This window comes from Ammospiza caudacuta, chromosome 9 (assembly GCF_027887145.1).
Source record: "Ammospiza caudacuta isolate bAmmCau1 chromosome 9, bAmmCau1.pri, whole genome shotgun sequence".
NCBI classification, from domain to species: Eukaryota; Metazoa; Chordata; class Aves; order Passeriformes; family Passerellidae; genus Ammospiza; species Ammospiza caudacuta.
This window is the reverse complement of record NC_080601.1, coordinates 19,789,307-19,811,108: the sequence shown is the minus strand read 5'-3', so window position 1 is coordinate 19,811,108 and position 21,802 is coordinate 19,789,307. Positions and strand designations below refer to the sequence as shown.

The 21,802-nt window shown below is 59.8% G+C and overlaps 2 protein-coding genes across 3 annotated transcripts; both read right to left on the bottom strand.

Moving 5' to 3' along the window:
- Positions 1 to 327: 327 nt before the first annotated feature.
- NFKB2 (nuclear factor kappa B subunit 2) lies at positions 328 to 10,989 on the bottom strand. 2 transcript variants are annotated; one of them, XM_058810922.1, is made up of 24 exons: positions 10,948 to 10,989; positions 8,022 to 8,205; positions 6,970 to 7,014; positions 6,556 to 6,634; positions 6,043 to 6,083; positions 5,845 to 5,943; positions 5,449 to 5,600; positions 4,744 to 4,850; positions 4,439 to 4,597; positions 4,246 to 4,350; positions 4,017 to 4,102; positions 3,753 to 3,891; positions 3,554 to 3,673; positions 3,271 to 3,456; positions 2,980 to 3,121; positions 2,728 to 2,842; positions 2,319 to 2,526; positions 2,060 to 2,229; positions 1,808 to 1,910; positions 1,465 to 1,694; positions 1,202 to 1,271; positions 913 to 1,085; positions 723 to 834; positions 328 to 626 (listed from the first exon to the last, which is right to left on the bottom strand). In XM_058810922.1, the coding sequence occupies exons 2-24, from the start codon at positions 8,064 to 8,066 to the stop codon at positions 511 to 513; spliced, it is 2,802 nt and encodes a 933-aa protein (XP_058666905.1). In that variant the 5' UTR covers positions 8,067 to 8,205; positions 10,948 to 10,989; the 3' UTR covers positions 328 to 510. The 2 variants fall into 2 exon arrangements, with proteins under 2 accessions (XP_058666905.1, XP_058666904.1); XM_058810921.1 differs by lacking the exons at positions 8,022 to 8,205; positions 10,948 to 10,989 and adding an exon at positions 7,797 to 7,888.
- A 378-nt stretch (positions 10,990 to 11,367) lies between these two features.
- TMEM150A (transmembrane protein 150A) lies at positions 11,368 to 20,323 on the bottom strand. Its single transcript, XM_058810930.1, has 7 exons — positions 20,188 to 20,323; positions 18,423 to 18,470; positions 16,200 to 16,271; positions 16,007 to 16,074; positions 15,738 to 15,865; positions 14,711 to 14,888; positions 11,368 to 12,936 (listed from the first exon to the last, which is right to left on the bottom strand). The coding sequence occupies exons 1-7, from the start codon at positions 20,265 to 20,267 to the stop codon at positions 12,692 to 12,694; spliced, it is 819 nt and encodes a 272-aa protein (XP_058666913.1). The 5' UTR covers positions 20,268 to 20,323; the 3' UTR covers positions 11,368 to 12,691.
- Between the last annotated feature and the right edge of the window lie 1,479 nt (positions 20,324 to 21,802).

The following is a 21,802-nucleotide window of genomic DNA, read 5'->3' as shown; positions in this document are numbered from 1 at the left end:
TCAAAACTTTTTATTCTGCTCTTTTGAGTCTATTGCAAAAAAAAAAAAAAAAAAAAAAAATCCACCCTTGCCCCAGGTGGCTTGGGGGGTGGTGGGGAAAAAAAACCTTTGTACAGCTTCTTCTCTCAGTTACTGAAGTAAAACTCGCTCTTCAATTCTTGGGTGCGCTGTGTTTCTTCTCCATGGCTGGGGGCAGCCCCAGCACCGAGGGATGCTGAGGTGGGGCTGGCAGCCGTCTCCTCACTGCCAGACTTCAGACCCAGGCAGGGTTCAGGGGGGTTAGCACCCAGCTCACTGCTGGGGCTGGAGAGAGGGAGGGCAAAGAACTCCAACGAACTTGTGTCCTTTTATTCAGTTTAAAAACCATTAAATAAGAGCAGAGACGGGCAGGAGCCAGCTGCATCCCATCCCCCTGAGTCCAGGCAGCTGGATCCCCTAGTCCAGGAGGCACTTGTGTGGGTAAGGCAGAGGGCAGTGCAGCTCCCTGTGTGATCACTGCTGGATGGCTCCTCAGTGCACCTGTGGCTGCTGGCTGGAGGGCAGCTCACCCCCTGGCTTCAGGGCTAGTGTGGGTGCCTGCTCCTCCTCCACCGACTCACTGCCGTAGGCACTGTCTTCCTTCAGCTCTGCAAAGCAATCCCCAGGTGCTTTTAGTGATGGGGCAACGGGAGGGGCAGCAGAGACAGCCCCTGCCCACCAGCCCTAGCCCTCACTCTCTGTACCTGTGCTTTGCAGCTTCTCCAGTGCCTCAGTTTTGTGAAGCATCCTCACGGCATTGTGGAGCCCCATGGAGTCCAGGGCCTCCAGCAGTCCCCCCAGGCTGCCACCTGCCAGCTGCAGAGAGAGAGAGCACTGAGTAGGGCTGATGGCCAGACAGGCAGGGGGACAGAGGCACCCCAGCCAGGCACTGACCTCGTAGCTGCGCAGGAGGCTGGCACTGGGCGAGGGCGTGTCCTTGTAGGTCTCCACGAGGCTGCACAGCCCCAGGCGCTTGGCCAGCTCGATCCAGTCTGACCCACTGCAGTCCTGGTTCAGCAGCTGCTCCAGCCCCTGCAGTGCCTCACTGTCCAGTGACAGGACCTTCCCTGTGTGAAAGAGGTGCCTCCATTACAGGCTGCCCATCCTTGCTGCTGGGAGGGTGTTACCTTGCCTAGGTGTGGTGCTTCTGAGTCGGGGGGTGGGGCACAGAGGGGCTGCTCACCTGGCTGGGGGGCAGTGGGCAGTTCTGCCTTGGGCCCCTGCTGGGAGGCCTGCAGCAGGATCTCCCGCACCTGCAGACAGACATGGATGTCAGCCTTCCAAAGCACTGCCCAGATCCTCCATTGCCCCCTCACACCTTGGATCTCTGCAGGACACGGAGGAGCACAGGCATCCTCACAGGAGCATCTCCTGGAACTCTGCTCCATCCATGCCGTGGCCTGCACAGAAGCTTTCCCAGAGAGTTTGTCCCGCTGTGCCACACACCTTCTGGCTCCGAGTCAGGTCCAGGGATGTGTGGCAGCGGCGCTGCCGGTGCCCTGCCTGCCAGTGCCCCTGCGTGGAGAGCTTGGAGCTGGTGCTGTGCTCTGCAGCCAGGGCTGGCTCCCCCAGATCCATGGCCAGCTCCTGCTCCTCAGGGTCAGTGTCTGTGTCACTACTGGCCTCTGATGAAGACAGGCTCATGGGCTCATCATTCTCACACAAAACATCTGCCCCTGTTGGGAAAGGTTGGCATGAGCCAAGCCCACAGGTCTGACCTTGTGCCTGGCACCACCCAGTACAGGCAGCCAGAGTTAAGGAGAGGGAAAGTGGAAGGGCAGTGCCTTACCAGCTTTAAGGAGCAGTTTAGTGAGGGTGGGAGAGCCCAGGCCAGCAGCCAAGTGCAGGGGGGTGTTCCCGGCGAAATCCCGGCTGTTGATGTCGGCTCCCAGCTAAGAGAGGTGTGAGACCGTGAGGATGGGCTGCCTGGGCACTGCTCCTCCTACACCCCAAGGCCACAGGGGAGCCCCCACTTCTGCCAGGAGCCTGTAGGAGACCCCATCCCTGTCCCACAGCCACCACTACATCAGCCACTCCATACCTTCTTCACCAGGTGGGTGGCCATGTTCAGGTTCTCCATCTCCACAGCCAGGTGCAGTGGGGTCCTCCCACTTTGCCTCTCCACTGCATTCACATCTGCTCCCGTCCTGACCAGCAGGTCCAGGCAAGCCAAACTCTTTTCCTTCACAGCCAAATGCACAGGCAGGAGGCCTGCAAGATGGGGATAGGCTCAGCAGCCTTCTGGCCAAGCCCATGATGGCGCACCGGGGTTCTGCCCATCACCCCTGAGCCACACTCACCACGGAAACTGGGCAGGCGGAGCAGATAAGGGGCAGCTGAGCCCAGGTGAGCCAGCAGCGTCCTCAGCATCTCTTCATTGCCAGTCTGGAGTGCCAGGTGCAGCAGGGAATTGCCATAGCGGTCCAGCAAGGTTGGGTCGGCGCGGGCTTGCAGCAGGAGCTGGACCACTTGGGGCTGCTTGGTGATGACTGCCAGATGCAGTGGCGTCTGCAGGACAGCAGCACATCCTCAGCAGCGCTCACAAGAGGAGCCAAATCCTGCACCACCATTCTTTCCAGTAGCTGCAACTTGTTCAGATCTGCAGCCTCCCCTTAGCAGGAGCAGCTACAGGAGCTCCCAGGGTTGGAAAATAGGAGTGAGGAACTACTCCCAGGTAGAGGAGAACTGGCTGCTTTGAAAAACACGTACCTGTTGCAGGTTATTGGAGATGTTGATGATCTGCTGGCTGGGGATGCTAACAATGATGTCGATCAGCTGCTTGATCACAGCTGTTTGTTCATGGATAATAGCGAGGTGCAAAGGCCTGAAGAGAGAGTGGGATGGCCCCTAGCTCAACGCCATGCTCCTTCAGATACTCCCTGCTGCCCTCAGAGCCCCCATAACAGCTCTGACAGACAACAAGACCACCATGCTCTCCCTTCCAACCCTTCGTGTGCTCACGTGTCTCCGTTCTCATCCTGTGACGCGGCCAGGTGCCTCTGGACCGCCAGCAGCATGCGGGGGTCGGCGGTGACCGAGTAGTCGAGCAGGGCACGAGCATTGCAACGGGCTAATGCCAGCATCCGCAGCTGGCACAGCTGGGCTGGGGGGCAAAGCAGGATGTCACCTCCAGGGCGGCAGCCCCATCCACCAGGGTATGGAGAGCAGCAAACAACCCCAAAAGGTCCCCCGTCCGTGCCTCCCCTCCCGTGCAATGTGCCCCAGCCCTTCCTCAAGCTCAGCTCCTCCTACCGTGCTTCTGCAGCTCCTTGCAGTACGTGCTCTCTTCTGCAGGTGCCTGCCTGTCACTCTCAGGCCCCTCTGCCTCAGGGCCCTTCATCTGCACACCCCCCTGGTAGCTCCCCACTGGGTGGGGGCCAGGCGAGTAGATGCTGTTGTAAGTCAGCCCAGAGGAGTATGGGAAGCTGAGGTTCCCACCTGTGGGGCAAGGCAGAGGATGGGTGAGCAGAAGGGAGCCCCCAGGGCCAGAGCTCAGCCATTTGAGAGAGGAGGATGAAGAGGCATCGCCACTCACCTCCTCCAGAGCCAAAGCCCCCGGCCCCTCCACCGGCCCCCCCCATGTGCGAGCCACCGCCAAAGTGCTGAGGAAACTGAGGCAGGACTTTCTTGCGCTTCCTCTCCACTTCTTCCTTGTCTGTGGGGAGAGAGGGGCAGCAGGGTCAGAGGCAGCCCTAGCAGCAGGGGACATGCCAGCCTGCCTGGGTGGTGCTCACCTTCCACCACTGGGTAGTAGGTGAACTGCTTGGAGTCACTCACGTCGCCTCCCCGCTTCCGCTTCAGCTGCAGGAAGACGGTGACAGGACGGTCGATCTTGGGCTTGTGGTAGGGGGGTGTGCGGAAGACAATGGCATACTGTGGGCAGGACATGATGGACATAAGGTTCTGCTCATCCCTGAAGCTGGGGACAGGGCTGCCTCACCCCACAAGGCAGTCATCTGCCTTGAAGCAGAGCAGGACACTCCCCACCTCCCCTGTACCTGCTTGTGCACATCTGTAGGAGAAAAGTCCCCGAAGGCCTGCCAGCCGTTCTCATCATCCTCGTAGAAACGCACCTCAATGTCATCTGGGGAGACAAGTGGCACTGGCACCGCCTGTCTCCTTGCCCCAAACAGGCTCCAAGGACAAAGACTCCTGACCACCCAGGGGCCCCGGATCTCTCCTGCTACAGCCCCTCCAGGTGGTTTCAAATGAAGAGAATGGCTTTACCTTTCTGAACTTTATCACACAGCAAGTAGACTTCGTCTCCTCCCCGCACGGAGCCTGCTGTCTTATCCATCCGTGAGATCTTCAGGTTGGAAGCTCCGGGGGACTCTGCAAATCAAGAGGGGTTGGGAGTCTCTGTGCAGAAGTCCTTACCCCCTCCTGCCCCATCCCCTTCCTGGACTGGCCCCACACTCACTGCTGTCATGGATGGGGTCTGAGATGACAGGCTGGAGAGCCAGCGTGAAGTTGCCACTGCTGTCACGGAGGTAGGCGGTGAAACGCAACCGCACAATGCTCAGGTCCATCACCTTCTTCAGCTCCTTTGCCTCCAGCTCGATCTCACGCAGCTCCACTTCTGCCAGGGCAGGGCGACAAACTGTCAGGCTGTTTGGGGGGACAGTGCTCCAGGTCCCCTTCCTACCCCCCAAGCCCCACGCTAAGCCCAGCCCCAGTTGTCAGCCCACGGTGCCAAGGCCCACTGAGTCCCCAGGCTGCCCTCACCTGTCAGCAGACGGCTCCTGTTACGCATCTTCTGCTGCTTCAGCTTTTCCTTCATGATCTCCATCATATTCTTCTTGGTGACATGGAGCACACCCAGGTTGCTGAACCTGGAGAAGAGGGAACCTGCTGGGATCTGGGAGCATCAGGAGCAGCAAGCCCAAAGGGGCACACATTCCTGCAGCTGGGAAGGTCCCGAGCACAGAGTGGTGCCACTCAGGCAGCAGGGAATCAGCGTGTGTGCAGCCAAAGAGAAGCAACTGCAGAGGAGAGAAAAGGAGCCCCAGAAAGTCTGGGCTCCCACAGGTGATGAGTCCAGAGGGCTGTCAAAGACAAGACCAGGAGAACTGAAGGCCAGAGGGATGCAAATGGTATGAGTTGACCCAGAGATGGAAATGTAAGAGCAACTGCAGCAGTGGCAGAATAACCCTGTGACTCAGGCTGGCTTCAAAAGTCATCTGCAAAGCTGGGGAGCTGCAACCTCAAGGACAGAAGCTCAAAATAAGCTCCATATGTCAAAACCCAGAGACAGGCAAAACGCTCAGGGGACAGAGTTGTAACAATGAACTACACCTGCCTGACCTCATCCAGCAAACCCAGCTCTAGAGTGCACTAACCCCTATCTTCTCCCCATCTCAAAAGCTGCAGGCAGCACCCACAGCCACCTCACACGGGCAAGAGGCCACCCTGGCTCCTCCTTGCACATACTGAGCAGTCATGTCCTTGGGTCCCACGATCGTGACACAGTTGCCAGCCTCGTTGCACTGCTTGCCCACCAGGCTGTGGGCATGGACACGGGGAGGGTCACTGTGCGTCACCAGGTCTACCTCAATCCGGGCCATCCCTGTGTAGTTACAGATCTGCAGGGAAGAAGGAGATGGAGGTCAGGTACAACAAGCCAGGAGTCTGAAGGATTCTTTACAAATCCCTGTTATACCTCCCCATGGCCACAGCCCTTCCTCTGTAGCTCTCCCATCTCTCCAGCACCAGGACACACACAAGAGCTTGTTATAAATTTCCTGTCCTTCCTTCATGGCTCCCTGGTGATGCTCAAGCACTACTGGCTGAGGACACTGCTCCATCCCCTCCCATGGCAGCGCTCACCTTGACAGTGGGATAGGTCTTGCGCCCCTTCTCGCTGGATGCTCCAGGCAGGCCCCCATGGGAAGGGCCCTCGCAGCCATACCGAAATCGGAAACCCCGCTGTGGAGGCAGAGAATGGGTCAGCCAAGGGTGGCCAAAGCCTGATGCCATGAGAGCACGAGACAGTTGCACCTGTCTTTAGCTGGGTGACATCCTTACCTGCTTTGGCTGCTCAATAATGACAAGGTAGGGACCTTCCGCTGGAGGAGAGAAAGGAGAGGTACCAATGAGAAACATGGGATAACCAAAGTGTATGTTCTCACTAAGGATGCTGGAGATACAGGGACAGCACTGAAGGTGATGTGACTCCTGTCTGTCCCATGGGGGTCCTCAGAGCCCCCAAACCCTGTGCTGTCACAGCCCAGCTGAGAACAGCAGTCAGAGTAGCAGCAAGAGGAGGGAAGGGCCAGAGGATGCTCTGCCACTTGGGAAACAGGGACCCCCAGAAGGTCACAGCCCAACGTGGCAGTCCCTGGTAGACTGAGCAGTAGGGACAGATGGAAGAAGCCCCATTCTGGTGTCACGAGTCAGGAATTTCCAGCCAGCCCACAGTGGGGCCAGTAAGGACAAAGCCTGCGGTGCTTCTGGAAACTTAAAGGTGTGAGTCAACCTGCTGGGAAACTCCACTGCAGCTGGGGACCCCTGGAAGGGTGCAACCAGAGGGGCCCTTACCTGTCTCCATCAGCGGCTCCTTCTGCTCCATCATGTGGGAGTCAAAACTGAAGTCATCATAGTCAATCCCATCCAGGCACTAGGTGACGGGAGGGAAGGGGAGCGTGATGAGTGTGTTGGGCCGGAATCCCCCAACTACCCTGGGCGGGTGACGGCAGCTTGGCACAGCACCCCGTTCGGGCAGGCACAGATCCCTGTCCCTCCTCGAGAAGAGAGGAGGGCAGGTGCAGACCCCTCAGTGCCCACCCCGGGAGGCTGACACAGACCCTCCCGCCTCCCAGCCCGGAAGCAGGCGCGGACCCCCACCTCCCACCCCCCCCGTGGGGTCGGGCACTGCCCCGTGCCCAGCTCCCGGGCCGGGAGCAGGCAGGACACCCGCCCGGCCCGCTCCGCTCCGATCCGTGCCGCACTCACGGGCTGGAACTGCTCGTCCATGTCGGCGCGGGGCCGGCCGCCGGCCTGCGGGGAGAGGGGGGGGTTGAGCGGGGAGCGGGGCTGCAGGAAGGCACCGCCGCTCCGGAAAGTCCCTAGAAACCCCGCCGAGCCGGGAAATGACGGGACCGCGCGTCACCGCCCCGCCCCGCCCGGGACACGGCCCGGGCCGGCCCGGGGCACGGCGCGGGGGCCGCGGGACGCCAGGGCCGGCCCGGCACGGCCCGGAGCGCGGCTCTGCTCGGCCCGGCCGCTCCCGCGCCCGCCGGCGGCCGCTCGGGGCAGCGGGACGGGCTGTCCCCTCCTCGCCTGGGAATTTCGGACTCGGAGCCCCGGGCGGGCTGGAAATCCCGGAGCACTCCCGCCCGCCTCCCCCGGGCGTTCTCGCCCGGGCACTGCCTGGCAGCTCCGGGGCGCCAGATGTGCCGTATTTTCCCCTCGGGAGTACGGAGGGATTTGCCCCACGCCGTCCCCAGCCGCCTGTCCCGCTACGGGTGCCAGTCCCGCCGCGCTGCCATGAGCCCTTGCCCGGCCAGACCTGCAGTGCAGCACGGCTGAAACCACCCGCAGAAACCCCCGGGTTCCCCAAGATCCCCACCCCACATCATCCATCCTGCACAGGGATGTGTCTCCCACACCGGGATGTCGTCTCCAAGCCCCTATGGACTCAAACAGGAGTCGCCCCGAAGTGCTGTCCCCAAGCCCACTGGCTCCCCCCTGGACATGGGAATCTCTCCAGGACTGCAGAGTCAGCAGCCCCTTGCCAGGCACCCAAAAGGGTGCTTTCCCTCTCCCCCGTTTCAACTTACACAGCAGCCCCGGCATCCTTCCCCCGGAGGTGGCCAGAGAGGGGCATTCGCTATCCGTGTTCCCATTGCCTCCTTCCCACTGGCTTCAGAGTGGAAGGGGCAGCCCCAGAGCTCCCTGTGGGAGCATCTCCCACCACCCCAGCACACAGCACTGGATGCTTCCCGCCGACCCCAGCAAGGCACTGCCAGCAGCAGGGCCCACAGCGCTCACACCCTCCTACTCACCGAGGAGGAAGAGGTTGGTCTCAGCAACCCGTTCAGCCCCAGCATGGCCAAAGGGACTGCCAGTACCACACACAGGAGTTCCGCTGGGGCCAAGGTCTGCCTGACCACACAAAACCACTGGCGACTTCTAGCAAAGGGGCAGGATCAGGGGAGAGCCTACGGGCACGCTCCGCATTTCTTCTCACTAACCAATGAAAAGAAAAAAAAAATCCCATATCTGACTCCATTTCTGAATCAGTGGTTGCTGCAGGTCTCACTCAGGGGATTTTGAGTGTGTGGGAGAAGAGGGGAAGGAAGGGGATTGTTCAATCCGTGCGTGACTCATATTCTTCAGAAGCTGAACAGAGCCTTTTCAAGGAGATTTTTCAGCCTCTCAAGTCTTCCAAAGGGACTGTCCTGTGACCTCAAGCCTGAGGTTTTTCCCGGTTGGCCTGCCACCTAAGCACAGAGATGCATCCCAGGCAACTGTGCAGCCTGGGACATGGGGTCAGTGGGACCTGCAAGTGCAGGGGAGGGTGCAAGGAGAAGGTAGACATCCAGCACTGAAAAATGAGGTGGGGACCTTCCTCCTATCATTCTGTAGGGGCTTCTGAAACCTAGGAACATGGACACAACCCCCTGGTGGTCTGTGGGAAGCAGCACAGACTTCCTGCTGTTCGGGTCCCATTGACCATCCCACCTGGACAGCTTCAGCCTGCCACCACCAGTCACCCGCCCCACCTGCTGGGCACAGATCTTGCAGAGAGGTGAACAAAGGGACAAGCAACCTTCCTCAGTGGGCTGGGAATAGCCACCTACCCTACCCACTGAGCCTGGTGGGAGAGCCCAGGCCTGAAGCTGCTGGATAAGAGCAGACTGTGCCCCTGGAATAGCACAACTCCCCTTCTCCAGGGGCATCAGCTCCATCTCCTGTTGAAGGGTTTTCACAGCTCACTCACTGCTGCCCAGGACACTTCCACTTGCTGCAGCAAACAGCATGACTAAAGAATGTCACGAACTTCTACCTGTGTATCCCCATCCCACACAGCTCTGGGTCTCTCTGGAGGTTGCCAGCCATATCCCTGCATCCTTGTGCAGTGTGTGCTGGAGGAAGCCCACCTTGCTTGCTGAGCAGAGATGGTGTCACCACCTGCTTCCTTGTTCCTGGAAAAGCAACCTCAGGCAACCTCAGAGCTGCTCTCCAGGTGAAGTCCTGCCTCCTGTGCCAAGCAGCATGCCTTTCTGGCCTCCAGGACTGGGGTTTCCCCTAGGAGTGCAGCATATGCAGCTTTTGTCCCCCACACATGCCGGAAAGGAATGCATCTCTCCTTTCTCCATCAGTAGCATTCCCTGCTCCCTCTTACCAACACATCTGCCCTGGATCATGGGCTTGAACTGCAGACCCCATTTACTTGGCTAATTCCTCCCCATCTTCACACACTCCTAGGGTTCAGGCAGTATTCTCTGGGCATTGCTGGGAATGGGGGAAAAGAGCAGCAATCCAGCTACAAGGCACTGCCCAGAGCAGCATCAGCTCTCTGCCCTGGAGTGCAGCACTGCCACAGCACCCTTGCTAGATGGCACAGCCTCCCTGTGCCAGCCAGAGCACTTCAGTTAAGGGCTAGGCTTCGGCAAACAGTGCAAGTTAAAGCCAATCTTCCATGCCTGCAGCTCCTTGAACGTGACCTAGTAATGCAGGTGCTATTTTCTTTCCTCCCATGACAGTCGGCTGACTTGCAGAGCTGATGCCCTGCAGGCAGGAGGGAAACACACGTCAGCCTATCAGAGGCAGGAGAGTTTAGTAGCCATGGGAAAGGCTGCTCCAGAAATGCAGGAGGCAGCAGCAGCACAGCCCTGCTCTGAACTGTGCTGCTGTACAGCTGACATGTTCCAGCCACTCAGCTGACTGCTCCCCTAACATACTCTTCCCTTTGCATTTTGATTTTCCTTGGGTCTGCTAACACCTGTGAACAACAGCCCTAAATACCTGGCCTTGCTTTCTGCAGGAATCCTGTGCTCTGCTCCATCCCTGGAGTCCCAGCAGCTACTGCTGAGTCTCTCTCATATTGCGTTCACAGTGACTTTGCTCTGAGACCCTTCCTGGAAACCAAGTCCTTGACCAGCAAGCATGGCAGAGAGAAATCCCCTCTTCCTGAAAGCTTTCTAAGCCTTCTTCTCCTGACAGCCTGCTTCTGACCACTGAAGCCATTTGTGTATCTCTGCATAAAATGCCTTTACTCCCATTGTGGCTATCAAGTTGGTTTTGGCAAACCCCAGCCACCCACTGATCTTCTGGTTTTCTCCTCTGAGGGCCTGTAAATCAGCTCTGCTGCTATGACCGATTAACCCAGCTGTATGCCCTTAGAGAAGCCCTGCCAGCGTCAGCCCGGCGCTCGCTGTCTGTCACTCTCTCCAGTTTGCACTCTGCCCGCAGTACCACCGCCGCGTTGGTGCTCGCAGCTCCATTGGGGCTATGGCTTGCCGAGCCTGCGAGCACGGATCTGACTCCCCTCGGAGCGGGGAGCAGGCCAGCCCTGCTCCAGCGCAGGAGGGCTCAGAACGCGAGAGGGAGAGCTGCAGGATGGGGCAGAACCCAATGGCAACACAGAAAATAGGGAACTTCCCACCGGCAGGGAAAAGGTGCCAGAGCTGGGACTGGCTGCCTCCTCTCCCCTCCAAGAGAGCAAATGTCTCTCCAACCTGGATCTTCCCAACACCCCCACCCCAGCCGGCCGCATGGCCGGCCAGAGGCGACCCGGGACCGGCTGCAGCGAGAGAGAGCCCAGGACCCTTCCGCTGGGACGGGCAGCCCGAGCACAGGAGTTTTAGCCTCGGGACCGCTCAGCTCCCTTTCCCTGGGAAGCGTTCTCCCTCTGGCGCGGGGAGCCCTGCCCGCCGCTGCTCGGGCGCGGCCCCCTGGCACCCCCAGGACCCGCACCCCGCTCACCTTCAGCCCCGCCGCAGGCTGGCCGCCGCGCCCCGGCCCGGCACCGGGAAAGTCCCGACCCGGCTCCGCCTCCCGGGGCTTCCCGGACCCGGCTCCGCCCGGCGGGAACAGCGGGAGGGCGGGCCCGGGGACCCCCGAAGGGACGGGCAACTCCGGGCTGCTGCGTCCCGGCGACATCGCCTGTCCGTCGCACTCGGGTGAGGGAACCGAGCCCCGGGCTCATGGCTGTCCCCCGAGGGGACAGTACTCTTCACCCCATTCCCAAGGCCATTCCCAAGGCCTGCTGCTACTCCAGCGGGGAAGGACCGTCTGCCTCGCCCATGGATGATTTTCACTTTTATTATTGTAAATTCACTGTTGTCCTTATATATACTTTTTAAAAATATATTAGATACAAAAGTCAGAAAGGCTCCTCTTTGAACTACATATACTGGTGGATTTACAGGCCGGTTTGGAAAAAGTGGGCAAATAGGAAAGCCCAACTTGATCAATGCGCGCAGCAGCAGCAGCAGCAGTAAATGCCCCTCTCCAGGGACAAGGGGACTATATATATATATATATATATATATATATATATATATATATATATATATATATTTGTAGATCTATGCATACACACACATGCACACACACACAGCACTCACAGCCCTCGACACCTCAGCCCCCTGCCCAGGACACACCAAGGATGCTGCGGCTGAGCGGGATGAGCTCCCACCAGGCAGGCATCGGCCACGCACCAGAGGACGGATTTGGGAGTCCCAGAAGAAAGGGGCACACGTTTCTTCTGTTCCTACAGAAGTGCTCCCCCTTTCCATGGCTGCATTCCCTGGGACAGCTTGGGCTGGCAGCAGCACAGAGCAGAAGTCCCCTGGCCAGCAGGCATGGTGCCTGCAGGACATCCCCTGTATGATGGTAAATTTGAAGACTCATTTCCCAAATTAGCTGGAAGCAGGGAAATGCTGTGACCAGGGAGGTGAAACCTGCCTCAGCAATTCTCAAAGCTGAAAAAATGCAGGAAAAGCCATTGACTGATGGCATAGAAGGCCTGAGCAGTGAGAGCCCAGGCATGGGGCACAGGGGTCAGCACAGTCCAGCTGGGGCTGCTGGTGCCATCCTGCAACAGAGTGAGACACCACCCCCACCTGGGAAGGCAGGAGGGAGAGAGCCCCTGCTGCCATCCTCACTGGGGTTCAAACAGACTGACAGTGCAGTCACTTCCCAAGGGAAAAGGCACTCTGTGTTTTTGGCTCCTCTGACAGTCACAGTAGCCAGATGGAAGACTTGCTTACCCCTATGGAGGTGGAAAGAACACAGATCTTGTCCCCTTCCAGCCCACCATGTCCCTTGCAGGAGGAAGCTTCAGTATGATTGCCTTCAGCAGCCTGACTCACACCAGGCTACCCCAGAGGCTCAGGGGCAGATCCTGGCTCGGCTGATACCAGGATGGCAGCCCCACAGCCCAGCAGTGACCCCAAACCCTGTGGGCAGGGAGGGGACAGCTCCTGCAGGGGCAGCAGCTGCCAGAGGAGCACTGGACACAGCTCCTGCTGAGAGTGGAGGGCACTGCAGGCCCACATGCACACACACAAAAAAACACATAAACACAAACACACACACAAACACATACACAAACACACACACACACACACACACAAAGCAGCAGGGTTTTCAGAAATATTCAAGGTGGGGAGTCACTGTCAGAGCCCAATTTGGGGTCTCCACTGTGGGCTGCCTCCTGTGGGGGTCAGGCCATAGCCAGGCCCTCCACGTGGTTGTGGATGTGGGCTGTACTGGACAGGCTGCTCTCGCCTTTGTAACTTTTGGGGGCCCGGCTGGCTTTCAGCAGGACCAGGAAGGTGTCTGTGGAGATGGCCCCAAACTCAAAGGTGAACGTGCCGTAGAAAACCAGGACATCAATGATGAATATCCACTCACACAAGGCAGCCACGTGCTGTAGCACAAAGCTCTCCTGGATGAAGAACACACCACCTGAGGGTATCCCAGTCAAGGATAATACAGTGAACCTCATCCACCCCAGAGAGCCATGTCCCACTGTTACTGCATGCTGGGATGGACATGAGTACCCATCCTCTGCAGGACAGCTACACCACCACCACTCCTAACACTGAGAAACCCCCACATGCTTCTCCCAGCACCAGAAAGGCCCTGGCACAGGTGAAGCGGTGGCATACATGCCCAAACCAGCCTTGATAAATCACTGATGCCAGGCTGGGATTATCTGAAGAGGCCAGGGCAGGATGAGCTCAGGCTGCAGGTCTCCGTGCAAGCCAGGTGCCCAGATCCTCAACTTCCCCACACTCCTTGTCTCTTCCTCAAGCCAGGCTGGTGTTCTCCATCCTGTCATAGGATGCAGTCAAAGATGATAAAACTCAACCTTTGAAACATGGTTTGGACTGTTGCATCCCAGTCCTGCAGCACCTCCTGTCCTCCTGTGCTGCAGGCTGGCCCACCCCAAAGACGGGGACTGCTCCCACTCCTCCAGATCCTACCACTACCAGAATTTTCTTATCCTTCTCTCATCCCCACCAAAAATCTGCAGGGAAACCTGCTGCAAGAGCTACTGTGGGTGAGGGGAGGAGGTACATTCCCCAGCCCTCCAGGCAAAGCCTCCAGCAGTACCATCTCTTCTGCAAGGGAGACCAAGATCTGGGAGAGCTGCAGAAGCAGGGACCTGACCTGTACAGTGCAGAGCCCTCTGCTCACTCCTCCCATGCCAGAAATATCCCAGCCCTCTCCCCACACTGTCCACACCACAGCTCGCTGCTTGCCCACTGCCAGTCCCAGAGCTTAGAGAGCAGAATGGCCACAGCAGATGGGCACCACTCCTGTCTTCCTTGTCCTTACATGCCCTTCCTGTCCCTCGCAGCTGGCATGGCCCTGCAGCAGTCCTGCCTCTCCCAGCTCCCAGCCTGCCTGCTCTGATGACAGAGCAGGACCCTCTGATATGTGACAGGCCTGCCAGCACCCCCAGGCTCCTCTTGTGCAGCTGATCTCAACCAGACCCCAGCCAGCCTCTTTGGGATCCATGGACACTGCATGCTTTTTCCCCTTCCTGCCCAATAACCACTACCTTGTTTCCCAATTTATCCTCAACCTCAGTCCCAAATAAAGTCCTCACTCCTCAGCCATGCACTTGGGACCATTCTTTGAGCTCCAGCCCACCTGATGCCATGACCTCTCTCCCTGGTAAAGTGTTCGCAGCCCCGTTACCTCACCAACCCCTTCCTTGTCCCATGGGCAGGTTGGCTAGCAAGTGCCCAGAAGTTCTGGCAGGCAGAGTGCCAGCCAGAAGTGCCACCTGGCACCTTCACACAGTACTTTTGTACTCAGCTTCGCTCAGAGAGGTAACCCTGCTGGACTTTGCATTGCCAAGGGTTCAAAATACCTTTGTCCCATTAAAAAAGCCCAACAATTAACCAGACCTGAGTGGTGTGTGACTGGAGCCTGCAGCAGTGGCTGGGCTGCAGCAGCCAGGGCACGGCTGGTTTGGGGCATGCCAGCACCCCAAGGACACCCACCAGCATCCCTTCCCCTCCTCAGCCCCTGCCCAGCCCTAGTACTGCTGCTCCTCTAGCCTACACCTGCAGGGAGCTGCCCACGCTCAGTGCCCTGCCCAGCTCCTCTCCTGGCACCATGCCTCATTACCAGACCAAAGGATAGAGAATTTGGGGCATATACCCCACTGTGAGGACCACCTTTCACCAGCCAGTTCCCAATGTTCTTCCCACACCCTTCAGGATACTGAAGACGAGGGTGAAGAAGGCCACGGTGGTGAGGATGCTCCGCAAGTGGCCGGTCCAGTACTGCCCTCGGGTTTTAGCCATGCGGTAGGTGAGGATGGACTGCAGGAGCAGGAACAGCATGCTGGTGGGAAAGGCCACCCCTGCCCCAATGTAGTGTAGCACCTTGGCGTGATCCACCTGTGGGGAAGAAGCCATCAGTGCCAACTCCCTGGGACACTGCCTATCACAGCGTGACTCTGCTCCAGTAGTTGCACTCCTGCCCAGGAAGGGGTGCAGACAGTGCTGGGAGCAGGTCCAGGCAGCTCACCCTGTGCCTGACTCCTGGCTGAAGAGCAGACTTGGATCCACCATCTACTGCTGGGATCTCAAAGAGCTCTGTTTCATTTATCCATGGGCCAGCAGCCCTGCTGTGCCCAGGGGCAGGGGCTGCCCTCTGCCCTGAGCAGCACCAGGGACTGCCTGCACTCCTCCCGAGGGTCACAGCTCAGCGCCGCTCACCACGGCAGGGCCGCAAGGGGGATCAGGGCCTGCAGAGCTCCTCCCGGGGCTGGTGTGGGCAGCAGCCTCCTGCCAAGGGGAGGGACTGGCTGCCGGGAGCCCGGGGCCTGGCAGAGCAGGCAGGGGCTGAGCACCGCCGTGCGCTGCCAAGCTGGGCCCGCTCCGCTCCCTGTGAGCACAGGCTCTGCCCCGACAGCTTCCTGGCATCACCCTCTGAGCAGGATCAGGAGCAGCCTGAACAGCATGTCCCTGCACAGGTCCATGGAGAGGACAGTGCAGAAGGGGCTCAGGTAAGGGTTTAATGAAACCCAGCAGCTTAATCTGCACTTGAACTATGAATACACAAAGAGGACACCCAGTACCCTGGGAAGCACGGCACTGACTCAGGGGAAGGGAAGGATTGCATGGATGGGACGCTGGACCAAACTGACAGCCTCAGACCCTTCCCTGCTGAGCACAGCCACTGCCCCCCCAGCCAAGGCCCTCTCCTGCCCCCCTACCCCAGGGGCTCCCAAGGAGATGCCTTACCTGAAAGTTGCCCACCATGGTGAGGCCAGCAGCGCAGACCCAGCCAGTGGCCAGCCCCAGGGTGTTGAGGAGGGACGGCCCCAGGCGCTCCAGGAGGTGGGCATAGCGCAGCAGCCCCACCAGGATGACTGCGGGAGGGAAACACAGCCCTGTCACAACACGCCACTGCCTGCAGCCCCCTCATCCACTGCTGCCCCATGCCCCATGCTGCTGGGGGGTGCAGGACAGCCTCTCCCAGCCCTGCTTCCCCAGCAGCAGAAGGCACTCACCCATGAAGGAGCCCAGGCTGCAGATGAGGCTGAAGAAGCAGCTCTCGGGAGGCAGGGTGCCACACTTGCTGTGGGGACAAACAAGACCCACAGAGCACTCAGACAGGGGGCACTGGGCTGTGTGCTTGGCTCCCTCCTGGGCTGCCCTGGAGGGGTCTCAGAGCAGCTCTGCCCCCACGCTGAGGCTGCTCACCTGACCAGGGGGATGTGATCCAGCGTGCAGCAGGAGCTGGGGCCGTCCATGTCACAGGACTGGTTGTAACTCCTGCCAGCAGCAAAGGAACAGGGTTAGGAGAGCCCAGATGCTGCCCAGGACCCTCCTGTCTCCTGCCCTGCAAGGGCAGCCAAGTTGCTGTGCAGTGAGTTCAGCCCAAACCCAGGGATGTGCCCACAACCTCCAGGGAGTGACCCACTGCCCAACAGGCAGAGTCGTGCCTGTGTTTCCACAGCTTGTTTGTTCCCTGCCTGCTGGCTCTGCTGCTCACCCAGAGCCCCCTTCTGTGAGGGAGAGGCCGTGGCAGGGCAGAGGCTGTGCGGGCTGGGTGTGGGCTCAGGGGCCTCTGGCAGCCCCACACCCAGACAGGAGCAGGAGCAGGGGCCTCTGGCAGCCCCACACCCAGCCAGCCCCCCCACATATTCCCGGCATGGAAGCGCCAGAGAAGCTGGGCACGCAGCCACTGACAGCTCCAGGTTTGCAGATGGGTTGGAATGCTGAGCTATGCAGGGAATGGCCCCCACAGCCACAGGCACCCCCGGGGCAGTGCCACTGCACCTGAGAGGGCGGGAGCTGGGAGGCACTGTCTGAGGGACAGCATGACCAGAGCCAGCCCCAGGCTGCCCTGGAGCCAGGCACACCAGCAGTGCACCCGGGCTGGGCAGGGCTCTCTCTGCTGCCTGCACCCACCACAGTGCGCTGGGAGCACCTCCTGCACCCACAGAGCCCGTGAGTCCAGCACCCCGAGCTCTTATCAGCCTTCCTGTACCACAGCTGCTGCCTGCAACCCTAACCAAATTCCACCACGCGGTTCGTGTGCCCTCAGCCTCACAGCTCTCCCAGGAGCTGGCACACACTGGACTGGAGTTTTGTGTCTCTTTGCTGCAGCATCACCCATGCATCCAGCACCTCTGCCTGGCATGGCTAGTGGAACCCCTGTTCACACCACAGGCAGTGAGTGCAAAGTTCTCTGCCCCAAAGGGCCTCTTCAGGCACCCCAAGTCCCACGTGGCAGTGGGACTGAGGGGGGACAGCGCTGTGGGGGGAGCTGTGGGGGGACAGTGCTGCCCTGTCCCTCACCCAGGCTGTCCATCCACCACTTCCAGCCATGCAGCAAGCACATGGTTAAAAAAACCTTTTTGGAAAGGGCTGGGCTGAGCTCTGATGTTTTTTCAGTCTCCTCAGTTTACTGGTGGCTTTGTTTTCCAACCACTAAACCGAGGCGTGGAGCCCCAGGCCTCCTCAAAGGCTGCTCTTGGGGCTGTGTTTGGTTTGGGAGGGTTTTTTTATTATTATTTTGTTTAAAGCAAGCAGCCCCAGGCCGGGAAGCATTATTCGTCATTAAGGGCTGGCTGTTCGGCAGAGACAACCCGACACACACATTCTTCCCAGGCAGAATCAGCCATCAGGCAGGAAATGGCAGCAGGATTTTTTTTTTTCACTTCTTCAAACACTCCAGCAAGAATTAAACTAACATGGATCTTCCTGGGCAGATTTTTAAGGCGACACTACAAGCCAAAAACCCTGCAGAAGGAGTTGCCAAGAGACCAAGCAGTGTTTCTTTTCCCAGCCCTTGTCTCTTCCACGCCTCATCCCCCATCTGGGGGTGTTGCAGGCAGTTCTGTCCATGGGGTGTCTGGGTGCTGCAGGACCATCCCATCCCCCTGGCACTGCCAGATTTAGCCTCAAGCAAGCAAGTCACAACCTTTTCCATGGAGACACACAGCCCTCTGTAATTCCCTGACCACTTATTTTCATACTTTCTCCATGCTGTGTTTTTTGAAAGGCCTCCTTCTCCCCTGCCTGGTTTGCAGCAAGGCTGGACTGTTCAGCAGAGTAGCTGTTACCACAGAGAGCCTGAGCAGGGGAGGGAGGGCAGCCCAGCCCTGACTGCAGCTTGACCCCAAGCTGTTCTGCTCCCAACAGCCACTGGGCTGGGCAGGAGGCATGTGCCCTGTGGCATTTGCACCCCATCACCACGAAGTCTGTTGGGGAAGAAGGCAGCTCTGTGCCCCTTTACTGCTCCCACCATCCCCAACCCCCCTTCAGCACAGTCAGGGTGCAGGGAGTGCCTCAGCTACCCAGTGGTCTAGCACAGCTTGGCATACTTTAAGTGGGACAGGTATGGAGGGACTTGGCATTATGAGGTCTTTAATCAAGCCAGGATGTGCCAAAATGCCCCTGCTTCCCTGCAGGCCTTACCAGTTGTGGACAGGGCAGATGTGGTTGTTGGACAGTGCCATGGCATATCTGGAGGAGAGACAACAACAGGGTTACCACAGCCAACCACCTCCCTGCACCCCCTTTCCCTGCCAGTATCCAGAGCAGCCCCAGGGACAAGCTGCCAGAGGAGAGGATACAGGCCCTCAGCGCCTGCCAGGGCCAGCACTCATCCTGTGGCACCTCCCAGCTTTACAAAGCAGGAAAAAGAAAAACAAGTGCATGAGCATGTACTCCACGGAACTGCCACTGCTGGGACCAGGTTCCCCTGCCTTGTACCCCTATCCCTGCTAGGAGCCACCTCCTGCTCCAGTTCAGTGCAGCTGCTTCTGTGGGGCCTCCTCCATCGTGCTGCTGTGCTCCACGGGCTCTGGGGGACTGCTCTGTCACAGAGCCTCCCTGGCATGCCCCTGCCATCGGGGCTCTACACCAGCCTGCAGCTGTGCCAGGTGATACCCAATGGTGCTGGCCCTGCTGTGCTTCCCCCAGCCCCTGGCTGGCCAGCAGTGAGCTAAAGGAAGTCTGGAAAAGCAGCCAGTGCACTGGGAGGGCATCGTGGGGACAGCAGCCCCATCAAGCATGTGGCTGTGGAGTCACCCTTGTGCCGTAGTCAGTGTAACAGGGGGTTCATGACATGCATCCTGCTCCACTGCAAGGGCTCTCAGCCCTATGGCCCCCACCTCAGCTATCGAGGAGCCCTCCTGCCCAGCAGCCACAGCAGTGGGCAGCACCTTGTTAGTTCAAATCACTGGCGGTTGTGAACAGCTCAGGTTAAAAATAGGCCCCAACACCAGTATGAAAACTCCTCTCCAGCTCAAGCTGGCCGTGTAACAGCTGGGCTGCAAAAGGATGATCCCAGAACAGAGGCAAAGAGCAAGACAGGTGGGGGAAACTAAGGAACAGCATTCCCAGCCACCAAGGAGCAGAGCCCTCACTGAGCCATCTCCCAGCACAGGTCTCCAAAAGAGCCACTCCCAGGGCAGCTCAGGCTGTGAGGATCGTGAGCAGCAACTCCCACCTGTGCTGCTTCGGTCTGGAGGCCATCTGCCCCCAGGGTCACTCACGGGAGACAGCCCCTGCTTTGCAAGGTGTCCGAGGGAAAAACTTGCAGCATAAGTCCCTAGCACCAGGAACAATCGGCTTTGTCGTGAAGACCTGCATGCATGTGGGGTGCATTTGCTCCATCCCATACCCCAGGAAGTCCCACCACCTATACTGAACCTCTTGATGCCTTTGAGAAAAGTTCTTCATCCACTGTTTACCTGTGTTAAGGCCCGAGAAATGGACTGCTGGAGTGGACTAGTACTGTTCACCCAAGTGACACAGCGTCTACTCCTAGCACAAGGCCCATCCATCCATCCATCCATCCATCCATCACATGGGATGGGTGCCCACACACGGACCGCATTCCTGGTGCTGCAGTACCTGGGCTAGTGGCGTGGCTCCCAGTGCCGTCCCCGGGCCACCTGAGCACTCAGGCCGGGACGGGGGTGCGCAATTCCGCAGGGTGTCAGGGATTTAAGGACAGGGAGGCACATGCCAGCGCTGCTGCAGGGACGCGGGGACCACGCAGGGAGGCTGTGGGAGCCCCTGAGTGTCCAGAAGTCTCCCCGCAATCTCCAGCCCGCTGCATCCCACCCTAAAGCATCCTCCAACCCCCGGCCCTCAGTCATCCCGCAGCACCCGGCCCGGGCCTCGGCCCCAACGCCCGTGGGTGGGGGGCTGGCGGCGACCCCGCGGCACTCACACGATCCACATGCCGGTGATGGTGAAGGCGGGCAGCGTGACGGGCAGGATCCCCCAGGCCGGCATCCTGGGGCCTGGCATGCCCCGCCGGGCTACGGGCGAGCGGGGCCGCCGGGCCGCCGCCGGGCCGCGCTCCCCATGGGCGACGGGGCCGGGCCGGGGCCGGGCTGGCGGGCGGAGCGGGTCCGGCCGTGCGGAGCGGCGCCGGGACAGCCCAGGCCGGCCCCGCCCCGGGGCAGCGCGGGTCCCGCTCGGCGGCAGGGCCGGGCCCGCCCCGTCCGGCGGCAGCAGGGAGCTGGACGGGCCGGCGCGGCCCCGGCGCCACGTGGCGGCCGCGCGGCCGGCTCGGGGAGCAGGTCGGTGCTGGGGAGGGCAGCCGGGAGCAGCACAGAGCGGAGCCGGGCTCCGCGGGGCGGGCGGCCCCACAGCGCGCTCGGCTGAGCCGCAGCGAGGGACAGGCTCCCCTAGAGCGCAGGGGAGGGCAGGCTCAGCTCAGCGGCGAACGCTCCTCCCGGGAGCTGGGGACCCGAACAGCTTTGGCCAAGGCTGACCCGGGCATCGACAGCCGGCTGCAGGGCTGGGGGCCTCAACCCCCTCAGCTCCAGGTGATGCTGTCTCTGCCCGAACGCTTTAGTTCACTCTTCTTCCATGGGGCTCAGCATTCTGTCCTGAGGACAAGGCTCTGTTTGCACGCCAGGAGTGACTGTCCTTGTGCTCTCACTAAATGGCTGCAGCCACACTGCCAGCCAGTGCCTGCACACTCTCCTGACCCGGTTACCCTGACCTCTCTCTTTCCAGACGCTTTCTACAACTCGGGATTAAGTTTAGCAGCCAGCCCTGCTGCCCAAAGAAATTTCCATTTTTCTCACACAGAAAACGTGAGGAAAGGAAGCACAACTTCCCCTGGCAGAGGAGCAGGGCTGTAGTAAGGCCACGGGCGCCCCATTTCCCTATTGGGAACTCAGCAGGAACTTGCCCTCTTGGCCCCTGGCTGCTTGTGGGGATGTGCTTTCAAGTCCCAACACATCCTCCATCGCCAAGCGGTGTGCACACCCCTTGAGAAGGGAGCATTTGTGCTCATAAAGGCTGCACTTTCTCTCTGCCTTCTGCAGAGAGGAGCTGCCCGGGGACAGCTCTGACCCTGGCCGGTGTGGGAGAGGAGCGCTGGCTGCCCACCACCTCTCCCGGGCCAGGGCGCTGGTTACACAACCGCGGGAGCAGTACTGCACACTGGGAATTGTAGTCGTGGGGGCATCGCATCGTCCCCTGCAGCCTCGTCACGGGCCCAGGGTCTCTCCTCACTGTTCAGCCCATCAGTTCGGGGCAAGAGCTGCACTCCAGAGCTTTGCTCCCGAGCCGGCTGTGCTCCCAAAGCTGCCCCGCGCATTGCTGTCCTCCCGCCGGGAGCAGGCCTGGCCCTCCCTCTCCCGGCAGCCTCCACAGCTCACGGACAGCGGAACCGTGCCCGCTGTGCCGGGCTGCCGCCTCCAGCAGCCTTGGCAGCGCTCGGATCACTCCGGGGCCACAGGCGAGAAGCACAAGCCCCGCCGGGCTGCCTTCTGCACGGCTGGGCCGAAAATGCCAGGCACAGTGGCTTCAGAACACATCACCCTCTG